This window comes from Corapipo altera, unplaced genomic scaffold (assembly GCF_003945725.1).
Source record: "Corapipo altera isolate COAL_440 unplaced genomic scaffold, ASM394572v1 61411, whole genome shotgun sequence".
Taxonomy (NCBI): Eukaryota; Metazoa; Chordata; class Aves; order Passeriformes; family Pipridae; genus Corapipo; species Corapipo altera.
In genome coordinates, this window is record NW_020884875.1 from 12,409,207 (window position 1) to 12,428,924 (window position 19,718).

Below are 19,718 nucleotides of genomic sequence, written 5' to 3' on the forward strand. Positions count from 1 at the left end.
GGTGCACACACACCTGGAAAAGAAGTAACATGTGAAGACTCATTCACGTAATTATAGAAAAAATACAAAATATTTAGTTAACTGTTAATATTTCATCATATGGTGGTGAACAGATGATATGAGGAAACTCTCTCATGCCTCTGTGCAGTTTTCTCTTTTAACTGTAGTGTCATCTTCTAGTGGCAAGGAAATCAAAGTTATGAGCATGTTTATTAGCTTTTTCTAGTTTACTCACCAGAATAGCAAATGAAAACAAACGCTGATTCTGTGGCTCAATAAATTTGATACAATACTGACCGACAAATTATGGCTCTCCTTATGTCAACTGTATGAATATTTAATGTATGAACTGGGATGTCCTGTACTTCCAGGAGAGCAGAAGAGGAGCAACACGAAGAAGGGGAGTAAGGATCAGAATAAAGATCTTAAACTAGGGCTGACTGTTTTCAGGCAAATGGGCATAAAGTTGGTAGCATGCAAGACCACATTTTTAATGAGCTTTTGTTGAATGCTCTGAAGTAGCAGATGCAATCAAGAGCGAAATTGAGACTAGTGGACAAAATGAGTAAGGAACAGTTCTATATGGTATCTTCTGACACTAACAGGATTTCATGACTGCTGATACTTAAAATATCTTTCGTGTACTTCAATTTCTTCACTATCACTGCTGAAATACATTTTTTAAATTTATGCATCAGTCTATTGTTTAGTGTGTAGAGGCATTTCAGGCTTTTTTCCTTTTTTCTTTTCAGAAGGGCCATAGCTTACGTGAGAAGCTTGCAGAAATGGAAACTTTTAGAGACATCTTGTGTAGACAAGTTGATACTTTACAGAAATACTTCGATGCTTGTGCAGATGCAGTTTCCAAAGATGAACTCCAGAGGGATAAAGGTAACACTGTAAATGAAAACTCTGCCCTCCATAGATTTTTGGTTTTTACCCCGTCAACCTCTTGGTATAAGTACAATAGCATTTGATGTCATATAAATAAAATATGTATCTTAAGTTTACTCTTTAGTAAAGGGATCAATCATATATATTTCTGCATAAACAGTGTTAACTAGTTTCGCTTCAGAATTCAGATTTGTATAAAAATCTGCTTGATGTTAACCTATACCTGTCAACTGTACAAAAGAATTGCTCTTTTTAAGTGTTTTACATTATAGAATACCAATTGCTAACCCTCATAAGATGAATTTAAGTTAGTTTATTGCTCTTACCTTTTGTTTGGAAAAATCAGTGGGATAATACTTCTAATAGAAACAGTACATTCTTTAAAAAAGTCAAAAGTGCTGCCATAAGGAATGCTTCTGAGATGTATTGACTGGAACTAGAGCACTGAATGCCCACTCAAGGCCTTAGTAGACTAAGGTGTGAATGTCTAAATATCTAAATTGCTTATCCCAGAGCACAGCTTATTGTCATATCTGTGCACTTTACTGAGGCATTTATATTCATCCCTGTGGTTTTTCTGGCAGTCTGAAAATTTTGCTATAATAAAACACTAGATAAGTGCAGTTCCACTTTCTTTAAACTTTCCGGTATAGAAGACTAGATAGCTGCTGGAATCATGGCTCCTTACTTACTCAGTTGTAACATTGAAATATGTTGTTCTTACCATAAAATCGAGTGCTAAACTTCAATACTTAGCAAATATTAGATTCTGACATTTATCGACATCTATGCTAATAGTGGTCTTGGGTCAAAAAAAACCAAAAAAAAAAGGGAGGGAGGGTTCATGACTGTTGTTATGGGGAAAAGTACTGCTTACCCATGAAAATGCTCTTAATTCTTTCTTGCACACTAAAGTACTAGAAGAGCTTTCCCACTCCCATAACACACTCTCTCTCAAATTTAGTGGTAGAAGATGATGAAGATGATTTCCCTACAATGCGTCCTGATGGGGATTTTGTACATAACAGTAACAGCAGTAAGGAAAAATGTAAGTCTGTCCCAATTTTTTCCACTGGTAAAAATTATGATAAATGGTATGATGAAAAGTCTGATACAAGACAGGTACTTATGCTCTTTTCTAAGCAGAAAATGGTGAGAATGTTTATTTAAGTGTATGTGATAGGAAGTTCTTGGTCATATAATAATTCTTTGGCTGTTTTTCATGGTTCTCTGAGTTATTCTTAATCCCACAAGCACTAATCCAAATATATCAAGCTGTACTTTCCTATTCTGTGTCTAAAGCTATTATCACTATAAAATTCTGTTGAAACAACTGCATCATTGAGATATTGGGAACTGAGATTTGTAACAGGTAATTGCAGTTTTTCTTGCAAGTGTTACCTGCTTTAGGAATTTGGTGGACTGCAGTGCTTTTCCAGTTAGGGATGTCCCACTATATTTTTTCCAAATACTATGGCTATGTAATGGTTAAGTCAGCACTATTACTGATTCTAACTTATCATAATTCTAACTCTTTTTTACTGTACTTTTCATTGTTATGATGACAGAATTCTGATATTTATTCTTATCATAAATGATAAGAATATTGTACTCATTGCATCCATGCAGCAAATGTGAAGAATTCACACATAACTTGCTGTTCAAGAAATCTGATACTTCTGACCTGGAGGAAGTTGTGTGTGCATTTAAAGTCTACTTGTATTCTTCTTAGACCTTTTCCCTGACTGAAATATTTTAGTGTTTACATTCTCTACATGTTGACAATTCAGTTAGTCCTAAGGTATTTCTTAGACTTGATTCACGAGACTTTGAAGTTGCACTACCTTCAATTTCAAATGTGATAGAATCTCCTGAAGTACTCAGCAAAAATGTTTTTAAACATGTAAATACTTTCATCAATAATCTGGAAAATATAGGGCAAAATAAGCCTTTTCTGTGTCTTCTGGGTTTTTTTAATTGCTATTGTTCCCATGTATTACATATTTCCTTGTTGTATTTAAATGGTCTTTCTAGAGTATAGCCAAAACTGTTATGAGGGAAGAGGAAATGAAAGGAGCTTTCAGGATACATCCAGAATTCATCATATGAGTAGATTTTTCTATTAAGTGCCTATTCTGCTGAGATTAATTGTAATGCTGATTTCAGAGTTTAAGCAGCATATAGCCCTGAAGTTTTGAACAAATCTTTTTTGCTTCTTATCACTAAAGGTAGGCAAGCTTGCAATGTTCACCTATAGGCAAGCATACAGTTCCACTAACCCTATTGTATGAATAAAACTGTACTTTTTTTTTGAGGACTGTTAAGTCAGAAAACTGAAAAAGCCTTATTTAAAAAATATTAAGTAATAATTTAATTTTACTGCATGATTCATTTTGGAGGAGATGTCTTTGTCAGACTTAATTTTGATAGGATTGTGTAGGTGTTTCAGCTTCATTTACCTTTAGAACATTTCTTCGTATCTACATTCTTGTGGTGCATCTGCTACATATATGCATACACTATGGGGAATGTCATTAGGAAAATCTGTATTTTTAATACATCTGGTCATCAAGCCTTTGGGAACTTACATGCTCAGAAATTGATATGTATTATGGATATGTGTATATAAACTCACATACTGTAGGTCACTAGAGGAAATAATTTGTGCAGCCCCTTGCTTTTTGCAGAATTTCTAATTCCAGTTGTTATGATTACTGTATTTCATTAAGTTTACTATCCATCCATTATTTCTGTGAAAATATTTATCTCCATTTTCATTTTTCTGTGCCTCAGCTTGATTTCTAAGGGCTAAATTCATTAAATATTTAGTTGCAGAGTGCTGCTAAGCTTGATTAGAAAGGAAAAATTAGAGTCTCTGCCCTTAAGTGGAATCATAAGTGATGCAGTGAGGAAAGTAGATATCTCAACCATGACCATATATTTAGAGTAACAGACAGTGAAAGATTTATCTTCAGCTTCACCCTTTTCTAGAGCTTAGCTGCAGAGCAGCTATAAAACATGGTTTCTCAAATTTCAGATTCCCTTCTAAAAGTTTCTCTCTGGTTCTGGAGGAACTGTAACAATGCTCTTAACTGTAGCTGAGAAGTGGTTGCCTGTTTATTCTGGGACTGTTCTCCACTCAGTGTTCCAGGAGTAAGGCATAGGTTCAACCTGTTTATTTAGCTTACTATAAGGAGGAGTGTTTAAGCCTACTGTTCAGACTCCTAGTGCACCAATGTAAAGCTCAGCTCATTAGATTTAAGACTGACCCAAGGGACCATATTCACTTTGTCTTTTGCGGTTTGTTCTCTGGGTGGGAGGAGAAAGTTGACATGAGTATGGACATTTATGTCCTACTCTGAAGATGGTGTTTTGGATAGGGAGGCTTTTTCTTTTGTACATTCTCTAGGATCTTCAAGTGAAGAGCTAAGTAGAGTACTACAAAGGTATTTAGAATTAGTTTAGTGACGTAAGATGTTAAGGAGACATAAAATAGAAAAGCTAAAGGAACTTCTTCCTACTTACTATCTTTAGAATATTTTCCTGTTTCACTGAAAAACAGATTTGATCAAACAATTTGATATTTGGGACATCTGGGAAAGTGTTACACAAAGAATCTTGGGAACAGGAAGGGAAAACACCTGTCCTAACAGACACAGAGGTGTAGGAGAGAAGAGATAAAAAGCTATTCAAGGCTAAAGCACAGTATGAAGAATTTGTTATATGAAATGCAAGAGAAAACAAATCAGAAATAGAGCATAGATGGGATAATTAAAAAGGAACCACTTGGAACATGTTGAAATTGAAGTTAAAGTGGGAGAAAAATTTTCCTGCTATTTTCAGTTGACTTCATGCAATTTGATCACCAAAGTGCAGTTGCAACAGTAAGAACACTTTCCTGTTAGCCTTTACCTTGGAACATAGATTCCTGATGCCTGATTTCATTCTGAAAAAATCAATATGTAGCTGATATGAAGAAAAGCATAGAACAGGAATTGGAAAGATGTTTGGGCTCTCCAAATAGAAAATCTCCTGACAAGTACTTCTAATGTGCTGAAACTCAGTTGTTGCTTGGACGAGGGTTGAGGTCATCTTCTGACATGTTTCAGAAAGACACGTTTCCTGTGATTAGGATTGAATCAAAATACTTGCATCCATCATAAGGAATCTCTGGCGTGGCCATCTCTTCAAAGAAACAGGTTTTACATCCTTCTACAACATGTTCAATTTTGCCCATAATTGTAATGGTTGAAAGGAACTACAGACACTGACTTTAAGTCTGCAAGCTCTCCATCTATCACTGCTATCTGAGACTAGTTACTAAAGAATGGCTTAGAATATTTGATGACTAAAACTGTATGGAAGTGTTAATAAGCTGTGGCTGAGACCTAGAAAGGGATAAAAGCTCTCTTTTCCAGGAAATGAGGCTGGGTTGCTGCATTTTCTTCTACCATAGAGATTTCTGAAACTATTTATATAGTGTTGCAGTTAGGGGCAGTTTCTTCAGTTTGTCTCCATGTTTCCTAGTTGAGAGAGAAAAATCTCATCTGCAAGCGTTATAGCTGTGCTGTTAAACCTGCATGTGAACACTGTCTACACCAAGAAGAGAAATTATTAGTATAAAACTGTCTTTTTCAGCTGTGAAATGTTATGGACAAAGCTCTTGTGTAATTTTTATTATTTTCAGTGGAACCACTGCATCACCACCTTGTCAGCTTATACCACTTTCAGTCTCAGCCTCCTCTGTGTTCCCTCTGGAGGAGGAGCTGCTCTCCTCATGATCATTTCTGAAACAGTTTTTTCTTTCCCTTCCTTTATTATTTTTTTCCCTCCAGCCCCCATCATCTTTACCTTTTTGGAAATGTTCTTGATTAACGTAAAAAAAACCCAACAAGCTGTATTCTACCATAGTAGGTATGCTTATTGAGGTACTTCTGGTAGTGTGTAGTCCACAGTCACTAGTTTGAAAAATAGTTTGATTCTTTCTGAAAGGGGTGCATAAAAAACCTCTGGAGACTTAAACCACTGCTGAAGACCCTGTGTCAATTGCTTTCTGTTCCCAAAGTGCAGATGCTGAGCTGTGCCGTTAGGGAATGGCAATAGCATTTATCTTTCTTACAAGAACTGGGCTGATTAAAGCCCTACTTTGCCCTTGCAGACAGATACTGGGTAAACTTACTCAAATACTTTTTTGTACTTTTTAAAACTATAGCAGTGGCATGTTGACAAACTGACAGACTGGGGAAAAACTAATAATAATCTAGGTGATAAGTCATTATACTGTTCTGTGGCATAGCAAGAGTTACTTTAACTTGCTGGGCTCCGTCAGCTTCAACTTGAATGTTACTTCTGCTTTCTAATATTTTCTGACATTCATGTGTAGTGCTTGATTTGTTATTGTGTCAACCTACATACCAGTTTGACATGTAATAGGTACTTTTTTTTTTGTCACGCATTTTAAGTGACTTGTTTAAATAGCCTTAGCAACAGATGGCGTGGTTGACAGCATGAAGTAGATGTTGGAACTGCAAAACCCACAGTACTTGGATAATTCCACACATTTGATACTTTTTACTTCGAGGTTTTAAAATCTATAATTGCATGCTTAAAGCAACCTTGAGTATTACATTTTGGGTTTGAAGATGTTTTGAAATTGTTCCTTTCTTAGTGCTGTATCCGATATGTTTTAAGGTTGCTCTGTGTTAATTAGGCCCCATTTCGAGCTGTCAAACTGCTATTGTTACAAATTATTACCACTCCCTCCACCCACATGATTTGCAGAGTGCAGAGTAATACAGCATTACAAGCAGGCTTGAAATACAGTATAGCAAGATGAAGCTGTAGCGATGGATAGCTGAACATTATTACCACTTCTGATTTTTATTTTTAAATTAGGGGTTTTTTCTAACCAGCCTATTGTCTTCAAATATAGCACATATGTGTAAAGTGCTTGTTTGATTTAAAGGCAGTTATCAGAGATTCATTTATGTATGTTTTTAGTGTTTCCACATGTGACACCCAAAGGAATTAATGGCATAGACTTTAAAGGAGAAGCTATAACTTTCAAGGCAACTACTGCTGGAATCCTTGCTACACTCTCTCATTGTATTGAACTCATGGTAAAACGTGAAGAAAGCTGGCAAAAAAGGCTAGATAAGGTAAGATCATTTTCCTTTTACTTTTGCTAGGAAAAGTTTTCTGTAGCTTGAAACTAAAATTTCAAATGAGCTGTTGGTAATTTTTTTACTCCAGGAACTGCTTTATTTTTATGTACAACATTTATTAATTTTAGGTGCTTTCATTATCACCCCTATAAAATGTTAAGGGCCTCATCTTTACTGGTGATATAGTAACACTATTCATCATAGCCTTTCTTTTCCTAACTCTTACACAGATGGTAATCCTATATGTTTTATATCTATAAAGCACTTGACATTATTTCATAATAGTAAGTGTGTTGCTTGCAGCCTTCTAACATGGATATAATTATCCATATGTGCAAAATGATGTGCAAGTCTCTGAAATGTTTTAATGTGATAAGAGATGGTGATAATAGGAGAACCGGTTGTAACTTGATAAGTCTCTTCAAGATACAGTTATTTCACTTTCCTTTGGCAGATTGAAGAGATTAAATTGTGTTTTATACTAATTGGTTCAATTATTTGTGTGTGGTGTTACAGTATCTGTTATCCTAATGGCAGTGGTGGTTCACGCTAAGCCTACTCAACCACTGTAACACTGCTAAAGGAACAGTGTCTTCCTGCCTGAGATTTGTTGTTGGAGGCATGGCAGGTTGTACTTCAGGCTTTAGTTTCCATAATCATGCCATCACTGGCTGGTGTGCAGAGCAGCTGTTGTTCTGTTCTCTTTTTTTTAATATATTTCCATGTGGTGTATATTATGCTTCACCTTTTACTCCATTTAGTGTACACTATTCAAAGAATGAACATACTCAGACAAAATACATCCATATTTGAATCCTGTATTGTCTTTGTTCATATGCCAAAGACCTGGCCCTGTCTAACTGTATTGTGACTTCTGTCAACAATAAGCAGTTGGAGGAATTACAGTAGGTCCAAGACTTGAAGCCTGTTCATAGGATTGGGAGTAATTTGGGTTGGACTAGGGAGCTCAAGAGGTTTCTCTCTCTTTAATCTTCTGCTTAAAGGAAGGACAGTTTGAGGTCAGATCGAGTTGCTCAGGGTTTTATTAAGTCTGGTTTTAGGTCTCCAAGGCTGGAGACTGCACAACTCTTCTGGGCAGCCTGTTCTGCTGCTCATCTGTTGTTAGAGTGAAAAAGTTTTGCTTTATATCCAGTTAGAGTAACTGGATATTCCAGTATCTGCCTCTTGTTTTTTATCTTTCTGCTCTAAACTACTGTGAAGTGTCTGGTTTGGTTTCCTTATGACTTTCTTGAAGGTATTGGAAGGCTACTCTTAGGCCCACCTGCAAAAAAACCTTCTCATTTCTGTGCTGAGCAAACACAGTTCACTTGCTTTGATCAGGCTTTCCTTTGAGCATGGATGAAGGGATGTTTTCCTTGCCCCTAGTTTAGTATATTTTAATGCAAAATAATATGTTAATATAAAATTTGAATTTATTTATATTAGTTATTTTTCACTTTTATCTTTTCCTGTGGACTAACTTTAAAGCACTTGTTTAAGCTGCAAGTGGTTAGCAAATTCCAACCTAAATTTCAGTTTGGGTCTCATGTGAGTAATATTTCATACAGCATGACTAAGTATATTTTAAAGGGGGTCACAAACTTATTTTTACTTGTTTTCCTAGAAATTAAAGCGGCAAAAGCTTCTGAAACCTTAGAGCTTTTAAGTTGCTCTGCTCTAGTAGACTTGCAACTTTTTTAAAGTTACATTTTTCAATGAAATTTAATGGGGTTTAGAGGACACACAGGGTAAATTACCTTAATTCTAATATAAAATAATTACTTTGTATTTCTCTATTGGGTAGCCTTTTGGAAGAGGAGGTTTTTTGATGAATTAAACAACATAGAATTATGGTGAAGTAGCTTTGGCTGAGAGTGAAACCCTGGTCTACTCCTACAAACACCACCCTTGCAATCTCCTGGGAGCAGCACCTTGACACCCACAACCCTAAGGACAGCAGTTGACTGTATTCAGACCTCTGCTACCACTATTCCACAGCTCTGCATTCCATAATAAAGCTGCTTTGGGTTTAATTTTATCTAGTACTTAAACACGGCTTTATAAAGAATATCTTCTATAACTCTGGGCCTGAGCAAAACCATTGCTTTGCCCTCTGAATAGACATGGGATGAGAATGGTATAGATCTTTGTACTTTTGGTTTTCTTGGCTAGGTGTATAAAATGCTCTGAGAAGGAAATAAATATTGTGAGATGATTAAAGTACAGATTCTGTGGCTAGTTTTCTTTCAATACCAAAATAGATGGCCTGAATAAAATTAATACAAAAGCAAATACTGTTTTCTAAAGGTAGTTGTAGTTACAACTTTTCTTTCCACCTTTTACGCTTAACTCTTAAGATCTTGAGCTTGACTTTTTATTTTTCCACTGCAGTATATAAAATGTTAAGTGTATTTTAAAATAGACTTTTCTTAAAATGAATACACAAGAAAAGGATTTTGTCTTTAGTATTTGGACCATTGTTTCATTTTCAACAAAGTCCTTGTGATAATGCTTTTCATATCTTCTTGACTACGGCAGCATTTTTTTGTTCTTGTTTCGTTTGTTCTCACTAATTGTTACTAATAAGCAAATTTATCTTCTGAACATAAAATTTTACCTTAATAATAATATGTTTATGTCACTTACTTTGTTCACCTTTGATGTTTGAAACTTAAATGTCTCTTTAAATTCTACAGAGTTTTAATACAGCAAGTAATATTTTTTCTTGCTGTGCAATCAGTTTCCCAGTTTCTGCCTTATTTAGTGTTATTGCCAAGAGAAGCTGGCAGATTTGGAGAGCTGTATTTTGACATAGGTGAATTATCACTAGTTTGCAGATTGAAGTACAGAAAGTGTGGAGATTTGGGGTGAGTGGGAGGAGGAGTTGTGTTTGGGGGGGGGGTTGGTTTTGGTTTTTTGATTTTCATTCCAAGTCTGGTAACATTTCTGTGCTTTCTCTCAGTGACATGTACTTAAGTCATGCTTTATGCATCTTCACGACTCTCCAGTCTATCTTTCAAAAAAAAAAAAACCACAAAATTTTGTGAAATTTGTTAGCAGTTTCAGCCTCTTTGTGACAGTTTCAGAAGATAAAAACCTACAGTCACAGTTACAGACAATACTGTCTTAGTCTAAGTGCTGGTTTTTTTATTTTTCTGGGGAAAACTACTACTTTGTTTTACATCAAAGCTATTGCTCTACTAGAAACTGGAATGTTCCAGAGTGAATGTTACCTCCAAATTCCCAATTGGTAAACTCAACCTTTCCATATTGCTTCATGGTTTTCCACTGAATCTTTACATTTCAGTTTGGGTTGCTGAATAATTATGCCCATATCTGCAAGAAGTAGTCCGAATAAACTCATATTTACAAGAAGTAGTGTGTGGTGTCCAGTTGTCACCTGTAAGACTTAACTTTCTTTCACTTGAATAGATTCTGAGAGGGGACAGAGAAGCAAACATCTCACATATAAAAGCTGAATTCTGCAAGAATTTCAGAAATCTTTGTAGCTTTTTTTCTGAAAGTATCTGGCAGTATGCAGAATTTGTAGAGGAAATATTAGACCTAATCTGATTCTGATGTTACTACTATCTTATTCAAAATGTACAGTGATACAGACACCATCAGTGGCTCTATTACAGTCACAACCTATTATATGAGAATGATGTCAAGTTGCTAGTCTTTGCATGGAGTCCACAAAATTATTCACATTGATCCTATAATTAGGATACAAATTCACAGGATGGAACTCATTAGTATATCACCATGTTGAGCACGTTAGCCTTTTACTTGTTTTACTTTTTACCCTTTGTTATCCCTGCCCAAGCATCTGTATCAAGGAGGTTTATGTAAACTGTCAGATACAAAATATGACACTCAATGAACCATGCTTAAATTTGAAACTAGTTTTTGCGTGCTGATCTAGTTTCTTTCACATTAATTAAAAAGTATCTTCAAGATAGCTAGTTCCCCAAGCTTACTATTATATATACATGTATATAGGCACATATAATGCATGCATGCAAATACATTCAGAAAATCATCAGGTTTTCAATTGCTACTTGGAGAAAAAACTATCCTGGTCATTCTACTTGTTGACATGTTGACAATTCATTCTCACTGCATCAAATGGTCATGTGATTTTACAGGAGGTAGAGAAAAGGAGAAGAATTGAAGAAGCCTACAAAAATGCTGTGACAGAACTGAAGAAAAAGTCCCACTTCGGAGGGCCAGACTATGAGGTATGAATTCTGCTTTTGAAATTTTTTAAAATGCTATGACTTTTTATAGTGGGCTGACCCTGGGTGGACAACAAGTGTCCACCAAGTCGCTCTATCAGCTGACAGGGGAGAGAGAATATGATGAAAGGCTTCTGGGTGGAGATAAGGATGCAGAGGTCTCACTCAGCAATTGCTGACACAGGCAAAACAGACTCAACTTGGGGAAATACTGCTTAGTTTACTACCAATCAAATCTCAAAAACACCCTTTTCCTGCTCCTCCTTTCTTCCTGGGTTTAATTCCGGTTTCTGCTTCTTATCCTTCAGCTGTACAGAGGGAAAAGGAATGGGGGTTGTGGTTAGTTCATCCCACATTGTCTCTGGCACTCTTTCCTCCTCAGAGGGAGGACTCCTCACACTCTTCCCCTGCCCCCGTGTGGGAGTCAGTCCTCTATGAACTTCTCCAACATGACTCCTGTGTGCTGCAGTTCATGAATTGCTCCAGTGGGGGTCCCTCCCACTCAGTGCAGTCCTTAGGGAAAAGAATGCTCCAGTGTGAGTCCCCCACAGCGTCACAAGTCTTGTCAGTGAACTTGCTCTAGCGTAGGTTCCTCTCTCCGCAGGGCCACAGGTCTTGCCAGTTGTCTGGGCTTCCCTCAGGGTCACAATCTCCTTTGGGTATATCCACCTGCTACAGCATGAGGCTTTCCACAGGCTGCAGGTGGATCTCTGATCCACTGCAGGTGGACCTCCATGGGCTGCAGGGGCACAGCTGCTTCACCAAGGGCTGCACCATAGGCTGCAGGGCAATCTCTGCTCCAGCATCAGGAGATTCTCTTCCTCCTCCTTCACTGATACCTGTAGAGTTGTTTCTCTCACATATTCTCACTCTGCTGTTCTCCAGATGGAGTTGCACAGGCTTTTTCCCCTCTTCTTAGATACATTACCCCAGAGCAGCTACCACTGTCATTGATGGGCTCAGCCTTGGCGAGCAGCAGGTCTGTCCTGGAGCTGGCTGACATTGGCTCTGCTGGATACAGAAGAATTCTCTGGAATCTTCTAACAGAAGCCACCCCTGTAGCCCCCCCTAGCTGCCAAAACCTGGCCACACAAACCCAATACACTTGTAAAGATTGGGTTGTTTATCAAAGGGGAAAGTGGTGTTGCACAAGCCTGTGCAAGTGTGATTTACAAATGTGTTCATGCCACATTTACTTTTTCACCTTGAAAACTGAAACTATATGGAGAATCTGAGTCCTTAATTTCTTGCAAGTGGAAATATGTCTTTACCTTCCATGCTCTGATATTGTCTAAAGTGTGTTTCTTATAGATGTATATCTGTTGATTTTATTTTCTTCTACATTTGATACTGCTTATATGTACTAGTATTGTACTTTCCCTTTTTATTTGTTCAGATGTAGAGATATGTAAAGCAAATATGAAAACCCTGACTAGAGTTTAGAGGCAGTCTTAAAATCTGTAGTCGAATTGATTTTTAGTTTGTCACTGCCACTTGAAATATGGTGTTGTCAAATTCACTGATTTTAGGTTCCTTCTGTTAAATTGCATATTTCATTAGCATCCTCCTCAGTGAGATATTTAGTCTGATTCTGAGGTGCTTAAACTACCTTTTGAAGATTAATCATAGAATGGCTTGAGTTGGCAGGGACCTTAAAAATCGTTTAGTTCGAACCCCCCACCATGGCCAGGGACACATTTTCCACTAGACCAGGTTGCTCAGAGACCCATCCAGCCTGGCCTTGAACACTTACATGGATGACGCATCCACAATAATAATGTAAGATAATGCACCTATAATGCAGTTTGCATAATTTTTACGAACTTGACTCTTTCATGTACAATAATCAAACATGTTTCTACTTACAAGTCATAGCCTGAGAAATAGTACTATACAGATATTTAAGATACTTGATCTTAGATTATCTTTTATCACTGAGGCATGCACTGTAATATTAAAAAATGGATAGGAAGTTGGACCTTGTCTACTTGGTTATGAACCCAGCTGCTTTTTCCAGGTATCTGTGTTGTAAAGTAGGGGTCTTTTAATTTGCTAGACCAGGTTGTTTTACAATACAGTAAAAGAAACAAATCTAGTTTTATGAAATTACCATTTTAATTACTAAACTGGAGTTTTTAATTGTTGACTCAGTTCTACCTGCTGTTTAACTGGGCTTTCCAAGAGTTTTCAATAGAGGTCCGCAGAATTTTCTCTTCTCTTGTTATATTTTGAGGAAATACCTGAAATTCCATGCCTTAAGGCACTGAAATACTTGGAAGGAGTCTAACGACACAAGTATGTTAATAGGTGTACTTCACTGACACACTGTAAGCATTTCAAGAGAACATATTTGTTAATGAAAACCTAAATTTGACGTCAAAGCATACTGACGCTATTACTCAGTTTCCTGGGTTTTTTTTCTTCTTTATACAACTATCCTTAAATTGTAGTTAAAGGAAGTAACTTCCTTTAACTAGTACAGGTTTTCTGAGGATTTGTAATGTAAAAATATTGGTGGAAATGTTTGAGATCTATAGAAGAAATTTGCTTCCATCAGTTATTTTTATATATATGTGTGTGTATATATATATATATATAATTTTAATAATAATAAATTGAAGTGGAACTTTCATGTCTCCAGAATTTTTAACTCCTTTTGTTTCTTATCCTCTAGGAGGGTCCTAATAGTCTGATTAATGAAGAAGAATTCTTTGATGCTGTTGAGGCTGCTCTTGATAGACAGGATAAAATGGAAGAACAGGTATTGATACTTGAAAAATATCTTAATGATGAGCACTTCACAAGAGACTTCTGTGACTTAAACTCAGTCCTGAAGTGCATCTTCCGAAACTGTAGATATTTAATTCTGACACTGATCAGGGGATCAGTTTTACAATTAAATGTTGTTGCTTAATGCCAATTTTGAGAAAGTGACTTCACAGATTGTATAGAGAAGGACAGTATGTGTTAAACTAATTTAATGTCTCTAGTTTATAATTCCTAAATAAGTGTTCTGTATGAAACTTACCTTTATACGTAACTGATGCCCTGTTGAAATAAGAATATCAAACACTACAGTTGCCTCCAAAACCTAAAATTTCTGTTTACTCTAGTGGTATATGAAATAGGAAAGACATAGTTCTGTTGGTGTTTGGTTTTATTCAAAAGTTCTGTGGGCTCTGGCTACTTCTCTAACTCATTTCTTGAATACGCTTCAGTGACAAGGATCAAAAAGGGATAAGATATATATGAAGAAAGTATGTAGAATATTAGAAAGTATAGCAGTATATAAAATGAGGGGGAATAACAAAGTGATGCTTTCTTTGTGTTAAACACTTATATGCTTAGGAATATAGTGAATAACAAATACTTGAGATTTAAAAAACTTTCTAGGGGACATGTAGTAACTAACAAAGCTTACCTATGTTGAGGTCTCTTAGCAGAGAGTGTAAGTTTTTAGTGACTGTGATAGTACTACATGCATCCTTGATATGTTTTCCTTAACTTAGAAATGCACCTTGAAGTTTGGATGAATTCGGTCTTCAGGCCCACTCACTTAATGAGAATTCCAGCAGAATGACAGCTTCATTCCTGTCATGGACGGCATTAGTTCTTGTAGTCACTATGTACATTAAGCATGACTCACTTTGTTTCACAGTCCGCTCAATAGCAGCTGACTAATAATAATTAAACCTATGTTGTTGCAGTCCCAAAGTGAAAAGGTTAGATTACACTGGCCAACATCCTTACCTTCTGGAGATGCATATACTGCTGTGGGGACTCATCGATTTGTGCAAACGGTGAGATATTTTTCCTGATCTCCTCAGAATAATGGGCTGATCTGTGATGTTTCTGTATAATATTTTGTATGGTAGATGAGATTTTTAGGTGTTTCTAGTAACTTCCAATGGTCTAATCATTTTCAAATAAAGTAGCTGGAATTGAAGGACTTTTTTTTTTGTCTTGGCTTAAAAAATACTGATTTGAGTATCTCTTTAGAATACTCTTGATTTGTATTAAGCCTGTCAGTCAGACAATAAAGGAAAAATCCCAACTGGCTAAACTCAGTGTTTTCAAGATATCTTCACCCAAATTAATTGAATTGATTTTATTAAAAATAAAAATAAAAATCTAGTCTTTTGCATCAGAATCAGTTGGCTGTTTTTTAGTGTTACTGGAAACACTACGCTCCTGTCAGGGCTACACTGGGAGCATAATATATAATAGGTGCATGAAATCAGCATTCACCACTGTGCTTGCTGCTTATGGTGCTTTTGTTTTCCTTTTCTTTATTATCTTGTGCTTGCAAGTTGGTACTGATCGCTCTGTTGTGCCTTTGTTCTGATTACTTGGTTTTTTCTTTGTCTGTCTCTGGTAGCCCTATAGTCGCTCTTCCTCCATGTCTTCCATTGATCTAGTCAGTGCCTCTGATGATGTTCACAGATTCAGCTCCCAGGTACTGTACTGATGTGTCAGGTGGGGGTTGCATATCTTTACTGTATTTCATCTTCTTCTCTAAAACCTGGGTTTTTTGTTACATCAGTCACTGCTTGCTTTAAACTAGTACGTTGAGACAAACAAAGGAGTTCTCTATCCCTGTACTAAATGGTTGTCTTTCTTTACGTCCAGCTTGCATGCATACCACTTGTGCAGAGGCCCAAATCTTGTGAAACTGTCTGATTTATTTCAATAGCTTTAAAAAAATACCTACAATTTGAAATTTTTTTATTTCTAGTTATAATAAGGTAAAATAACACCTGCTTTATGTAGGCTGGAAATGCTCTTTCTTCATATTGAATGGTTTTTCGCGCTTTTAAAGTCAAAGGTTTGATTTTAATCTGAAACATTTGTTTGTAATGACATTAATATGCTAAATATTATGGTTTACTATCACTGCTTTTTACCTCTTCAACTGGTTTGATTACTGAAAGGCCATAAAGTATGTTGACAAACAAGATCGTGGGTATGACAGATTTTACTGAAGAGTTTATATATCTATGTATTCGCTTATCCTTCAGAAAATATGTCTGACATCCTGAGTACGTCAGTGTTGCCACAGTGATGTATTCCAGTGATGTCCAAAATTTCTATAGGTGCTTGGTCTGAAGATCATAGTTTAGACTAGAATTAGGTAGGTGCATTCACATGGGGTTTTTTGGTCTCCAAAAATGTTGTTCGGGTATGGCATTTATGCTATTACTTTTCTTCTGCTGTGGTCCATATGTGATTATGAATATGGAGCTTTATTCTGGGATCTGTTATTTTGGAGTTTTTTTTAAATTGCTAAAATTTAAAACACTCCAAACAATCTTTTTTCAAATAGGAATGGATTTTTTTTGTTTGCTTCATTAGCGGAGCCTGGAATTTTACTACTTGCAGACCTTATTACCAGCACTTAAAGATTTGTCTATTGGACTAATATCTCAACATTTTTGCAGTCAGTTTATTTCTGAAATTTGAACTTAGCACAAGGAAAAAAGTATGTGAGTCCTGTTGCATATCACTGATAGGCTTATCTGCTGCTACTCCAGTAGTCGAGTTAGTCTTTCAGGTTTTTGTTTGGGAGGAGGGGATAATAAACTCAGGGAGTAGTAAGTAATAGAAAGCAAATTTGACTGCCAAGATAGGAATGGGTACTCTGTCAGGTTATGGGTATACAGAAAGGAAAACTCATAGTTGCTAAGATACACAGGCATCCTCATTTTCACTTCTTATGCCTGTGATAACGTTTCTGTGTTCATATGATAAATCTAAATATCAGAGCAGTACTGTGACTGCAGAACTAATAATTTAAAAACAAATCTCATGTGGACTAAGTCTTTATCACAATAATGCAAATTGTAATTATGTATCAGCATCAAATAGGCTGGAGTCAAATTGCTCTTTTCAGCTGCTGCATGGAATTTACTACATGGAAATTACTACAGAGTGCCTTTAAATGCAGTTTCAAGTTAATGGACTCACTGCAGAAAGAATGATCTTCATTTACGGAAAGCTACTATCCCCACACATGCCCCTATCTCCTACATGTTTTCTCTAGAACAAATTTTTGCCAAACCAACAAGTCAGTACACCTGCTCTGGAGCTTCATTTCTAGTGAACAAGCAGGTGAAAGACAACAGAGAGCAAAATGAGAAAAGGAGCAAATCTTTTCATTACAACCGCTCTGGACTTCATTAATAAAAAATTGGCCTCTGGCCCCAGGCTGACAATTTGGCTTTTGGGAAGGAAGGCTAATATCTCGATTCTTAAAAAAAATTAATTTTTTTTTTAGAATTCATATGAATGAAGGGAATTTTGATATTGGGGAAAAGGTCAAGTAGAAACTTGCAACCTTGTTTTTAAGACTGAGAAGTATAAATGTATTCTAATGGGAACTGGTTCTTCAGTGTGCCTCTAGAAAGGCATTGATTTGCCTCTGCCAGTTGAGTGGGAGGTCAGATCACTTTCTTAAAGAAATAGCAGCTTTTCTAGTAGGTTGAGGTGTTCTGAGGCCCTTTGAAGTTAAGAACCTGCCACTTAATGTTCAGGCCAAGGCTGCATGGCATACATGTTACAGGTATTTTTGCAGACTATTCTGTAGCCAGCTAGGAACCCAGAGGTAATAGTGAACCTCTCCAGTGGGAGAGAGTCTGTGAATCTTGATTCTGTACCTCTGAAATAGGTGCGAGTTGACAGATAGCAACCAGTCTTCAGATTAAATATGGTTTGGACAGATAGCATGCACAAGGCAATTCTGTAGGTACTGCGTTTCCTGGTGAAGCAGAAGTAAGAATCTGTTTAGATGGCACTCCTGTGGATGCCTCCTTCTCTTCTTTCCTTGCTATTTCCTTCATCCCTCTGCATTTAGTATAAAGCAAAAAGTAACCAAAGAGAAAAATAAATGTATAAGAGATAGCTTTGTCCTCAATAAATAAAGAGGTGGGGAGAAGAGGCATGGGGACCTGAAGGTGTGGCAAGCAAATGTTGGGAGCATGGCAAGGATTGCTTTCTGAAAGAAGTGTGATCTAGAAGTGTGATCTAGAAGCGTAATCTAGAAGTGTAATCTAATCTAATAAATTGAATTTTTCAATAGCCCACATTCTTACCTAATTTGTATTGTACTGTCACTGTTTCACTGGATAAGAAAAACAGAAGAACTTTTTGAAGGAAACCTTCTAGTAACTGGCAGAAAAAGTTGATTTGTCCAAAAGCAGAAACAAAAATCTTGGGAGTGTTTTTTCACTGTAACTCCAAAACAAAACACCTAGAAAACCCTCCAAAAACTGAAGTGATAACTTTTCATTCTCTAAAGAATTCTATCATTAAACTGAGACAAACTAGAATTTCCATCTAATGTGTTTTATTTTGATGTTGCACTTTAAAGGTTTTGACTTCATTCAGTTACCTATTTTCTTCCTGGTCTTAAGTGTATTGCCCATAGAGTACATAATACAAACAAAATTACTGCCTTAAATTAAAAGTAAATAACATCTTCCATAGAACTTCCATTCTGTATCATATCACTGTTTATTAATTTTGCTTTCTACTTATTTTACTATTTGCTCAAATATACGTTTTATATGTTGTTTTATTGCATACTAGACTTCATATTTTTGTAAGCTGTGCAAAAGCACTTTAACTTCAGGCTAATAATCCTGTGATTGGGAACTTCTTAGGCTAATCTTTGTGTTGGTGAATTAACTAACCTTTGCTTGTAATGCTTTTCCTTTTGAAAAAAAAAGGTATTTCTAGAAATTCAGGAAAATTGTGTGAATCACGTGGACTTGCTTGCTGTGGCAAGTTTTAGTAGTCACTTAACTTTTTTCCACCTAAAAGATATTCGAATGTTTTCAATATTTGAAGCATTACACAGTAATGGATACTTTATAATTTTGTTTCCTTTTTAATTGGGGCATTTGAAAGGGGATGGGGAACCAAAGAAACAGAATAATGTAGTCTCTATAGAATAATAGTCTCTATACCATCATAATCTTTTGAATGTAGGCATTTCTATTCTTTTTTTTTGTTGTAGCTGGCAACTGTGCAAAGATGCCATTGAAACAGAGTGGGCATGCTTTGCTCATGACTGTTTTCTTCACTGCTCTTCCAATATTACTTTTGATATGTATTCACTTTTTTAGAGATTGTCAGTCTTCTTCCCCAACCCCCTGCCTTTGTTCAGCTTTTTAAATGCTCTTCACTGAATATCTTACAGTGCATTTTAATTCTATTTAGAGATAACTGAAATTCCTATATGCTGAAATAAAACTGTTTTAGGTAGAAGTAGTGAGATTTCACAGTTTAGAGGCACAAAGGAAGGATAGGAAGTGCCCACAAAGAATGAAGTTGGAAGTTAAATCAAGATTTTGGCTTTGTTTCTGAAGGCTAGCACTATCTGCTTGTTCTTAACCTGTAATAGAAAGCTCTCAAATTGATCTCC

At 36.3% G+C, this 19,718-nt stretch overlaps 1 protein-coding gene across 4 annotated transcripts in view; it reads left to right on the forward strand.

Annotated features, from left to right (window-relative positions):
• Positions 1-19,718, forward strand: part of COL4A3BP (collagen type IV alpha 3 binding protein) — a 79,073-nt gene that overhangs the window by 50,437 nt on the left and 8,918 nt on the right. For 3 of the 4 annotated variants that reach the window (XM_027634649.1, XM_027634651.1, XM_027634652.1), the window contains 7 exons: positions 753-891; positions 1,859-1,942; positions 6,895-7,052; positions 11,207-11,299; positions 13,971-14,057; positions 15,004-15,096; positions 15,675-15,752. In XM_027634649.1, coding sequence (XP_027490450.1) covers positions 753-891; positions 1,859-1,942; positions 6,895-7,052; positions 11,207-11,299; positions 13,971-14,057; positions 15,004-15,096; positions 15,675-15,752 — 732 coding nt within the window. The remainder of the gene's footprint in view (positions 1-752; positions 892-1,858; positions 1,943-6,894; positions 7,053-11,206; positions 11,300-13,970; positions 14,058-15,003; positions 15,097-15,674; positions 15,753-19,718) is intronic. The other variant, XM_027634650.1, reaches the window with a different exon arrangement.